Source organism: Myzus persicae, unplaced genomic scaffold, assembly GCF_001856785.1.
Source record: "Myzus persicae strain clone G006 unplaced genomic scaffold, MPER_G0061.0, whole genome shotgun sequence".
Lineage (NCBI taxonomy): Eukaryota > Metazoa > Arthropoda > Insecta > Hemiptera > Aphididae > Myzus > Myzus persicae.
In genome coordinates, this window is record NW_019104017.1 from 135289 (window position 1) to 147066 (window position 11778).

Sequence of the window (11778 nt, forward strand, 5' to 3'; positions counted from 1 at the left end):
ACATGACTACACGAGTGACATGACTATGCAATAATGCACATTCTAATCATTCTATTACTTTTAACTTTTTTAACCTATTCATTAAGTTTACCTTTACGAAAGTTGTAGTTATTCGTCACTTAATCATCAATTTCATAGTCCATAGCATATAAAAAGTTCGATTACACTTGACTACTCTATAGGTCAGTAGGCTAATTCGTGAGTTACGGTCATTAACCACTATAATAGTTCTAAAGTTCTCAAGTCACCAGCAGGCAGCAATTGTTATTAGAGTACAATTAATTTTGCCAAACCATGACGATTTCACTCTCCAGTGTTTAAATTTGTCTGCTATTTGCGACGGGAGTAAAAGGCCAACTTAATTTAATATTCGCCTGGTGTAATCGATCCTTCGGTCCTTAGCATTTAGCAGAGTATTGTACGGCAGGGTTGGTAATGTCTCAAAGTATTATCGTTTTGGGTTCCTTTTTCCTCTCTTAGACCTTAGTTCATACCCATTCAACCCCATTTATGTATTATCGGGTAGCTAATGTGTTAAGTTTAGTAATTAGTGTACAACCATATAATAAAGCAACAAAACAATTTCCACCAACGCCGACACGAATGTGACAACATTGCGATGCTGTGGAAGTGTTGTTGGGCAATATTAGAGGTTTAAGTCCTAAGTCAAAACACTCAACACTCCAAAGCACGGATTCAGACTAAGTATCTATATTAATATGTGTATTAAGTATACTATTATGTATTGTATTATACAGTACGAGACGACGTGTACATCATCACAAAATACAACATTTATTATGTTATTAAAATGCTACATTGCTACAATATCATATTTTGTCCTGGTGTATAAACTAAGACTATGGCTGTATTCAATGACTCGTCATAATTCATAGTAAAGGCTAAAGACCGTGAACCGTGGCCGTGTTAACAAAAAATGATACGTAGAAAAGAGATAAACCTCTATATTATTAGTTGCCCTTTTCGGTAGTAAAAAATGCAATGTAGGTTGGTACAAAGATCCATGTTATCGCAATATCGTGTTCCAAGAGAACTGACCCCTTAATCCTTATCCCTTTTTAAAATGGACATCACAGAATATAATATTATGATAAATAAACAACTGATAATTTGAAATTAAATGATTACTAGAACTGGAAAATTACATTTTTCAAATGTTCACTTTTAACTTCTAATTCGTTTGCACGTAGTCATAGAACAGTAGTGTTTTATTTTTTTCCTTAATTTAAATATAAGTATCAACCGAATTTACACATTTTGTATTTAATAATTTGCCACAAGATAGCTGAACAATTACTTATTGATGACAAAAGTCCAAAATTGGTTTCTTTTTCATAGTATTAATTTAAATAACTTATTGTCTTACCTTTAAATGGTTGATTATGGATTTATGATCCAAATCTAACAGGTGATTTCAATTATTTTTCTAAGATACCTACCTAATTTTATAAAAATAATTTTAACCCATAAAAATTGATTGTAATTAATAGGTGTAAGCAAGTTTATCTGTAGATTTCATTTGTTAATTTATTGAAAATACCTACATTTTCAAATTTTTAAATCACAATATTCATTAATATTTTACAGTACTTGCCTGCTTAATTTGTAATTTCTATTATTAGTTTTACTCACTCATTATTTCAGTTTATTTAATTTTTATGACTTAAAATAACTCAAAATATTAAAAATGTGTTGAAAGATCCTCTGAATGTAAGTGTTGATTAATTCAATTTTTTTGTTACAATGTGTGACATTCAAGTGTGTGCTGTACTCCGTAGTACAACTTCATTAATTGATTAGATTACAATAGCACTTATGTCTTAATTCAATTATTGTGTTTATGTTTATTAACATAGTTTCTGTGTATAAATTAACTAATGTCTCAACTCTCAATAATAAAACAATAAAAATGTATTATGAAAATATATTACAAAAATTCCAGTTTTTAACATAAAAATATTATAGATATCATAATGATATTGGATTAAACTTGATAATTCTAACGGCTTATGACCCCATATAATTTGGTTTTCGCTTTTCCACAAATGCCAAGAGTCCTTCCATTCTATCTTTTGTTGGAATTATCTGGCTATAACAAAATTCTTCAATTGCGCAACCGTTATTTATGTCCACTTGTTGTCCATGACTGATCGCTTTTTTAGCCATTTTTACCGCAATCGGCCCATTAGGTATAATCTCTCTAGCAATTTGTAATGCACACTTATAAGCACCTGTACCGTCTTCATTTTGTTCACTTACTCTGTTTACAGCTCCATATTGTAAAGCCTGCTCTGCTTTAAAAAGTCTAGCAGTATAAACCAATTCTTTGGCTAGTGAGCCACCAACTGCACGTGCTAAACGTTGAGTTCCACCAGCACCTGGTATTATGCCAAGTCTAGTTTCTACTAATCCGAAAATGGAATTGGAAGCACAAACAATAAAATCACAACTTAGAGCCAATTCAAAACCTCCACCTAATGCAGCACCATCAACGGCTGCAATAACAGGAACAGGTACATTTTCTATAACATTGGCTAAATTACGTATTTCTGATACACGCCTTCCAACATCAGAAGGTGGTAATTTTAAACGTTCTTTTAAATCGGCTCCTGCACAAAATATTCCCTTGACAAGACTTCGAAAAATAACTGCTTTTGTATCGTTGTCATTGTACAATTGTTTAAAAGTATTTAGTAATTGATCAATCATATGCTTATTAATTGCATTTTTTGACCCTGGTCTATTGAGACTTATAACTACAATACCTTTATCATCATGCGTTAGTCTTTCAACATTGACCAATTCTTGAGTATGTTCTTGAGTTGGTTTTGTAGATAAATGTTTAAATATAAAACTTTTATTGTTTAATTTTGACAACCTATTTATAATAAACATTGTAAAATATTAAAATGGTTGTATTATATTATTATTTAATACTTGTATAAAACACATAAACTTATTTAAAAATGTGTAGTGATTTAATTAGTTTTTTTACACATACTTATTATGCTGTTCATTAAATCATATTATTTGTTTCTGTGATAAGATAAAATATATTTATCCAATAAGTTTATCTATTAGTTCAAATGTCTTGAAAGTTTTGGTTGCTATAACAACAATTTTCAAAACAACTAAAATGTATAATATTTGATGCATAAATAACAGATAAGAGCTAGTTATGAATGTTTAATTTAAATTACCATTGTAACAAAATTGTTTTAAATAATTTCTTAATAAATATATTTAGTAATAAGTACCTACTATAAATAAAATCAATTAAATTATTTTTAACTTTGCATATGAAAATCATTACTTCATGTCAAAAGAAGTGTTTCCATTATGGTTGGAAGATTTATCGGAGTGAGTTGAAAATCTAGGTGATCATTTAAAAATTTTGATAATGATTCACCCAGATTTTTAAATTATTATAATATAGTAATATATTGTCGATCAGAAAAAAAATGCAAAAATAATTTTATTAAATAAAAAATGATGATTTTGCAGGAGAATTGGCAGTTCTCGAAATATATCAACACGTTCCCGAAGAAATCGAAGAATATCAAATGCAAAAAGTGCACGTTTTAGACCAATTGAACCTGCGGTGCTTATGGATATATCACCAACATTATCTCTATCTCCAACAATACATAACAGAACAAATGATTTATTTGATTTGCTTGATGAAGGTATAGATGCACAAACACAGCGTAGGGAAAATTCAGCTCGATATGGTCGAAGAGCTATATCTAATGTTAAAAATATATCTAATCAAACTTTACATAATGTTCCTGATGAAATAATATTACCTAAAAAACCTACTAACCAAGTTAATGAAGATTTTCTCGAACAGTCTTGGACATCTTTAAACTTTTTTAATCGCAAACAAAAAGGGAGACTAACTAGCAAACGACAAGGTTAATTTGTATATGTATTATATTTATTATTTACTGCACTAATATTATTATAATAATATGACAATTTTCTCGTAGTATTATTAATTATTATTAGTACAATTTAAATTAGATAAGTTATTTTAGTATCTATGATGTTTGTTTTTATAATCAATTATTGACTTTTACATACTTGCAGATCGTAAAACACCAATGAGTTTTGGTGTGGAATCCGAATTTGGCACACACATTTCAAAAAATGAATCTCAATCACATACGCCTTTTGTAATACCTGAACTACCATCTGGATCAACATTAAAATTGGATATAACCAGCACTTGGGGTGATCAACATTATGTTGGTCTCAATGGCTTGGAAATTTTTAACAATGAAGGCCAATTAGTAAATATTATGAAAGTATGTGAAACCATAAATTATAAAATGTAAAAGATTGCTCACAATTTTTTTAAATTATTTGTTCAGATTTGGGCAGATCCATCAGACATAAATGTTTTACCAGAATATACATCAGATCCTCGAGTTGTACACAATTTGATAGATGGGATTAATCGAACAAGAGATGATATGCATTTATGGTTAACTCCATTTACTCCAGGGGCTCATCATTTTATCTATTTAGAATTTGATGATGTACATACAGTAGCTATGATCAGAATATGGGTAAGTCAATTATAAATAAATACAATTTATTAAGTTACCTATATTTTAATTATTTATTATGGATGATCCCAATAGAACTACAACAAATCAAGAATCCATTCTTATAGAGGTGCCAAAGACTTGAAAATGTATCTTAACTCAGAGTTAATATTTCAAGGAGAAATTGCTAGAGCGTCTGGTGGAATTGTTGGATGTACAGATGCTTTTGGTGATGTAAGTAATTTTAAATAAATCTTATAAGTTATGGCTGATAAATACAAATTATTTCATTCAACAATGTTTGACCAGGCAGTCTCAAAGAAATATTAATCCCAAGCAAAACTAAATAATTCCATTTTTTTTTTAAATTACTTAATTTTATCTGACTTCATAGTATGTTTTATTTAAAATGTTTATTGTATACTACTATAAGATACATTCTGTTCTATAATTATATTAAATAACAAATACATAATAATATTATTTTAACTAAAAATTGCTATTTATACTGCTTTTAGACAATACTATATACATTAGATGAAGATATATTAGAAAATATTGCACACAACGATACTTCATATTCAATATTATTAGAAGCCAACAATACAGTTGATTCAATTTCAGTTGAACCACAACAACGTCCCCTTACAGCTGATACTGGAGTACAAAAAACTTTAAAAAAATAATTTAAAATGTATTCAATATAAACTTGCTAATATATTAAAACTGTTATAGATTATCAGACCTTTAACATGTGCACAACCAATTATCACAAATATGTCTTCTGATTCATCCGAATCTAACTCAAAAACTCAATATCAAATAACTGGATCACTATTATGCCAACAATCATTGACTATTACTATTATTTCGACTTGGAATTCATTAGATAATTCAGAGGAAATGAATACCGTTAATGTTGTTGGATTGTTGGGATTAGAAGTATTAGGGGAGACTGGTGATGTAGTTAAAATAGACAGTTTAAAATGTAATATTGATACGTCATCTGATGTAGACAAGTAAGATAATTCAAATATATTTTACTAACAATGTAATTAATTCTGATATTATGCATAATACCATGAATTTGTATACATTTTTATTTAACAATATATTTATTTATTATACGTAGAAAATTTAAGTTTCATTTTTTTAATAATAATTATTATAAATGTAAAATCATTATTCATAATATCAGATCCGATAGTAATATATTTATAATAATATCTATGTATTATGATACATTGAATGCATTTAAAATAATGTTATAGATTATTAGAATGCCATGTTACCGATAAAGATTGTGATATGTGGACTTGTGAGTTACCAGATGAACCTTTAACTTTGACATTCAACTTTTTAGCACCAGTCCATTTGTCAGCATTAGTTATATGGAACTATAATGGATCAATAGAAAGTTTAGACTGTGGAGTATGTTTTATTCATTATTTTATAGTATACAGAAAATAATATTTTATTAACAGGTAAAATTTATAAAACTCAATATTGATGATCGAGAATTGGTTGAAAGAGGTATAGTTCAAGTAAGGCGTGGTCCTGGACATTGCCGATATAATTTTGGTCAAAAAATTCCTTTACTTCCAAAGCATTGTCCAGCTCGATCTAAAGAATTAGCAACAGTAAATCCAAAGCAACTTATAAGTATGCATGTTTTTACTTTAAATTGAATTATACTTTATAAACATAATAAACAAATATGTAGGCAATTGTTACTTTATGACATTCACTCACACAATACTATGTTCTAACTAAAGTGATTACCTATAATGTTAATTTGTTTACTGTCAGTATTAGTATTATAAACTTTCTATATAAAATATAATGTGAAATATTTAGAAAAATAATTATTATTCTGTTTTATTAGGAATAAATAATCCTGATTATGAGCATGTAACAATCCCAGTTGGTTTTGTTTACCAAATTGCTTTATTATCAACTTGGGGTGATCAATATTATATTGGTTTAAATGGTATCCAGTTATTTGATAAATTGGGACAAATTATCCATTTGGAGCCTAAAAGTAACACAATTTAATTCAAATAAGATGTTCATCATTTTATGTAAAATATTTTATATTATAAGGTATTAGTTGTTGGCCAAGCAGTGTAAATATTCTACAAAGTAATAAAAATGATATTCGTACACCTGAAAATCTTGTAGATGGGATCAATGATACTATGGATGGTGCTCATATGTGGTTGGCTCCAATTTTACCATCAGAGGTTAATTTTTGTTAACTATTATATATTTGTAATTTTTAAAGTAATATCTAATTAATATTTTTGTATAGGTCACCAAAATTTATATTGTTTTTGATGAACCTACCTATGTCTCAATGTTCAAAATTTGGAATTATGCTAAAACTCCTTTAAGAGGAGTAAAAGAATTTGCAGTAAGACAATAATATATTTCCTAATTATTTTTAAACCACTCATATTTGTTATTTGTGTTCTTAAAGATTTTAGTAGATGATCTGCTGGTTTATAATGGGATTTTAGAATGTTTCAAAACCACATCAACCTTAAATCAGTATTCCACTGTGATATTTGATACTTCTAAGGAACAAAATGAAGCTATTTTTGAATTGTCAACGTAAGTATTTATATGTATTGGTAATATATAAATATAAAAAGTATTCTATTTTTTATACAAAAATCACAATTTCTCCATCATTTAAAATTTATACATGTACAATATATTGCTTGTATAAAATATTCCACTGTCTAAAAAAAAAAACTATTAAATTCTTAAAATTGTTCATTAGTGAAAATTAAATAATTTCAAACATAAACATAAGCCATTAAATACTATGAGGCAAAAATGCATTAACTAGTTTTATGTCCAAAGTGTCCAAAGTAACATTTTATAAATCGAAGCAACTGTAGAATACTCAAGTAGTACAAGGTTTACGGAGCAGTTTAAAAATAGTAAAGAAAACCATAAATCAAATAAAAATATTTATTTAAAAAATGTTCTAAAAATTACTTCATTACTTACAATTAACAATAAGTACCTTTATACAATTATTATGTTTAAAATCAAAAAAAAAATGTTTTTGTGTTTTAGTGCAAATGAATTGAATAGTTTGAATATTGAAGGTATGTTATTAGATAATGTTGTGGACCAGTCACAAAGACCATTTACATCAATGTTACCATCTTCAAGATTAATAAATTAAGAGTTCTTAAATAATCTAGATTTAAAAAAATGCTTATTGTAGTTATGTTAATGTCCAACTGTTATTGGATGTATGATATTGTATAGTTGTGTAATTACCTTTAAATACTTTTATAATTGCATGTAAATGTTAGACATATAATTTATTAAAATAGGTTAAAATGTATTATATTTTGTTTTTATTTCATTATTCAAATCCTTGGTCAATCTAAAATTTTAAATAAACAATCAGTTGGACTACATATAAAAGAATACACCCAATTTTCTTTGGTAATAAGTTCTTTTCCATATTTTGAACTTCAAATAAATTTGTTGTTTCTCAAACGTTTGCGATATTTTTTTGTTTTGTAACTATAAGTGATGATAACTCATAAAAACTAAGAATTATATGCATATAATATACATTAAAAGAAAATGGATGAGTGTGTGATGTAATTTCAATATGAGTCACCACTATGAAATTTTAAGTCTCAGTGACATTAATTGTACGACATAAGTTGTGTGATACCATTGATTTTTCATAAATACGTATAATATTCATTGATGTGAGGTATGATTTCAATTGAGCGTCCATTTTATGTGGCATGTCAATGCTAACACTGATTTGTGATTACAATGTCAACATTTTCGATCAGTCTGTATCTGTAACCCGAATTATCGTTCAAATTTTTTAAATTTTGAAGATTAGTTTATCCTCATACTATCGTGATGTGGCCAACGTCGACTGACATCAACGCCCTAAGACCACTTAGTACTAGTTGAAGGTTGTTCGGAAAGAATTCAGTTGAATATGAGGGACGGCGCGTACGCAGTCCCAGCTACCAAAAATTATGCGTCCGAGGTATCCACATTAGGGATACTCGCAGGGGTCAACCAACTCTATGTGCAATGAGCAGGCCTCACCCTGGAGGAACCGCCTATTTGATCACGGTTGACCTCCACGCCAGGTAAGTATGCTTGTAAACGCTTTTCAGGGCCTCTATATGCTGTCAGACGTCCGCGCCGGCACAGTACCCCGCTGTCCGTCGTCACTGTTACGGTGGGTGTCGGGTGCTGTATCTCATGCTCTGGGACCTTATGCGTCACGTTACCTGTACCAGCACATTTTGTTTTGGAAGTCCAGCTGAATACGAAGCATTTCGAGCATAACGCGACTTACAAAAACCGTCTGTCGTCCGACGAACATTGACTGGTACCGATTTAACGCCATCTACCGGCGGTACCGTTGCCGCGGCGGAACCGTAGTTCGCTGACCGAACGGTGGGCAATACGGAGCGAAAACTCGACCCGTGGTACGGCACAAATGCTTGACGGTACATTTTCGGACGGTGTCTCAAATTCTATGATGTAATGTCGAATTCATGCCTCCCCTGTACAGTTCCGTCTGTGTTTACCAGTCAGCGTTTTCCGTAAGCGCATCGGTCGCTTCACCGCTAGAGCGCGTACGTAGTATATATTTTGTACGCGTAACGTAAGATAGCCATTTTTTGTATTTTAATATCATATTATTATTATTATACGCATTTGTGTCATGGATGACTTTCAGCATTAATTGAAGCAATGTCAGTTGTCCGATTAATTATGATTTGTGAGACGGAAATAAAACTACAATTCGAACAGACAACATGACACTTGTTGCGAAATCATTGGTGCACGAGTACATTGTTTTTTGTTTTGTATTACCATATTATATTGCTTATACATATACATTAATAAATTCAAATGCATTTTAAATGACTAAATTAAAATCTGTGAATATCATTGTACGAGGTTTTTAATGTAATTGATTCTTTTGTATCACAGGTTGTCACAATAATTACTCAAATCTAAAATAATAATGTTATTATAGTAAAACCTCAACTTGCGACACTGAATGAAACTTTAGAAGAATTTTGTTTATTTATCTAAAAGACAATTTACAATCAGTAAACAATATTACAATAAGCAAATATGAAAGTTTATAATGGTTAAAATAACATGGACAGCATTGCAATCACCCGTTGACAACACATATTGAAAATAAAATATTATGTTTATAGATCTCTACACGACTACATCGATATTAATACAGAACAATATATTACGCTTCATCTGTGGGTGTTGAGTTTTTTTGAAGAATGATAGTGGACATATGGGAAACGAGTAGACAGCTATGAGTATTTAAATTTGAAAAACATAAACAATTTAAAAATGTAAAATACATAAATTGATTAGGTATCACAACAACAACAAATATTATTTCTTAATAATTTTTTTTTAATAATTTATTTGTAATCACTTGTGACACTGTAAACATGCTAAAAGGCTAATAAGACTAATTGTCCATATTCTATTCACATAAATGCTTCTTTCTTATTCCTATACAAAATATTTCATAAATCATATGACATTTAAATTTTAAATACAATTAAAAGTTTTAAAAGATTAATTGATGATATCAATAACATATTATAATTTTTAATAACTGGCAAAAGTTTCGATTTTTTTAAAATACCCTTTTTACATAATTTTATGTGAAAACTACATTTTTTGCAGGAAATATTTTTAAAAATTATACTAAATATACATTTTTTTTAAATTTCCATATAAATAATCAATTAATATATTTTCAATTTTGGAATTAACTATGTTTAGTGACTATGTTTGTACATCTTACTGTATAATTTGTTAATATAATTATATATACTTATAAATTATAATATAAAACCATCTGTATTAGGTTTGTGTAGTTATATCCACGGGTTTTAGCAGGCGCAGATCCAGCCTACATTAACGGGAGGGGTGGATTATAAATATCTAAATATATTTACTATTTACCTATTTTAAATACGAGTACATATATATTATAAATACGCAATAATTGCTTATTAATTATAAAGAATATTTTTTTTCTTAAACTGAATTGAATGCATTTATTGAATTATTTACTCTCAATCAGTCATAATATTGTTATCAACAATTTATAAATGTGTGTTATTAAAATAAAATACGACGATTTATGAGTTTGTGACTGAATAATATAACAATACATTTACATAGGATAACACAAAATATTAAATTTAAATATTACGGTCAACGGGGGGGGGAGGGGAGTCGCCCCTACTGCCCCCGACTGGACGCCTGGGTTTTAGTGTATAAGTGTCTAGCGTACTTCAGTCTATAAATGGTGACGTTTAAAGTTACTTAATGTTGACCGCAGAAAGGAATACGTTTACAGGTATAAAGCATTACTTAAATGCCTTAACCACACGACATAGCACACATTAATTATGTTTAGCAGTATTAAGTAGGTTAATAATTGCATGTATCTAGTAACCTATAATAATACGATGAATCGACATAATATCAAACTTATAGGTAATAGCCAATAGGTGAGATATTTTCGTAGGTTTTTTATGAAGTTTAAATCAAGTCATAAGCGTATTGAATATTACAATTTGAAAATTAGCTTTAGATTCCATACACATCATGTTGTAGAGCATACAATATGGATGAATTAAGTATTAACTATTCATTATGTATATTTTGATTCAATTACATATACAAAATGAGTCGATTTTAGGTGTGGTTTCTACACTGCTATCTCATATATTAAATACCTGATATTGTAAGTATTCAAATATCACATTGTTTTGTCTAATATTCTTGACATGAGATTTGCGGGTAATTTAAGAAGGTGCCTATTATTTTTACGCTCATTATTTAGTCACGTATAACACCATGTTCAACTTACCTTGAAGTGTATTAGAACTATGTGTTATTGTGTTGTGTTTTTCATGGTACCTGTTTTACATGTTATAGGTATTGTTGTTATAGAAAATATTTTCTGTATGTTTCTGTTTGTACTTAATACTTAGGCTCTTAATAACTCAAGTCTAAGAGTGCCTAACAATGATATTCTAAAGGTCAAATGTAATTTTTACGTTTCGTAAACATCAATAATGGGTTGTACTCGCAATATTTTCAAATAATTTGTTGTCGTTGAAAAATGTTTTTGTTTATATTTATT

General features: G+C 28.8%; 1 protein-coding gene across 3 annotated transcripts; it reads left to right on the top strand.

Annotated features, from left to right (window-relative positions):
- The first annotated feature begins 780 nt into the window (after positions 1-780).
- LOC111037632 (protein KIAA0556-like) lies at positions 781-7935 on the top strand. Of its 3 annotated transcripts, none has more exons than XM_022320305.1 (15): positions 781-1429; positions 2292-2534; positions 3526-3935; positions 4111-4328; positions 4395-4592; positions 4668-4805; positions 5090-5233; positions 5307-5590; positions 5843-6002; positions 6056-6233; positions 6457-6612; positions 6675-6814; positions 6883-6984; positions 7051-7184; positions 7659-7935. In XM_022320305.1, the coding sequence occupies exons 3-15, from the start codon at positions 3629-3631 to the stop codon at positions 7768-7770; spliced, it is 2271 nt and encodes a 756-aa protein (XP_022175997.1). In that variant the 5' UTR covers positions 781-1429; positions 2292-2534; positions 3526-3628; the 3' UTR covers positions 7771-7935. The 3 variants fall into 3 exon arrangements, with proteins under 3 accessions (XP_022175997.1, XP_022175998.1, XP_022175996.1); XM_022320304.1 differs by lacking the exon at positions 781-1429 and adding an exon at positions 3348-3381 and having other exon boundaries at positions 2420-2534; XM_022320306.1 differs by lacking the exon at positions 2292-2534.
- The last annotated feature ends 3843 nt before the right edge of the window (positions 7936-11778 follow it).

What these genes read in the sequence shown, in the direction of transcription:
- LOC111037632 (XM_022320304.1), top strand. Translation starts at nt 2,438, where the DNA reads ATGGAATTGGAAGCACAAACAATAAAATCACAACTTAGAGCCAATTCA. An exon ending in AATTAGTAAATATTATGAAA is followed by an intron (nt 4,329 to 4,394) that starts GTATGTGAAACC and finishes TTATTTGTTCAG; the next exon opens with ATTTGGGCAGATCCATCAGA. An exon ending in GCTATTTTTGAATTGTCAAC is followed by an intron (nt 7,185 to 7,658) that starts GTAAGTATTTAT and finishes TTTGTGTTTTAG; the next exon opens with TGCAAATGAATTGAATAGTT.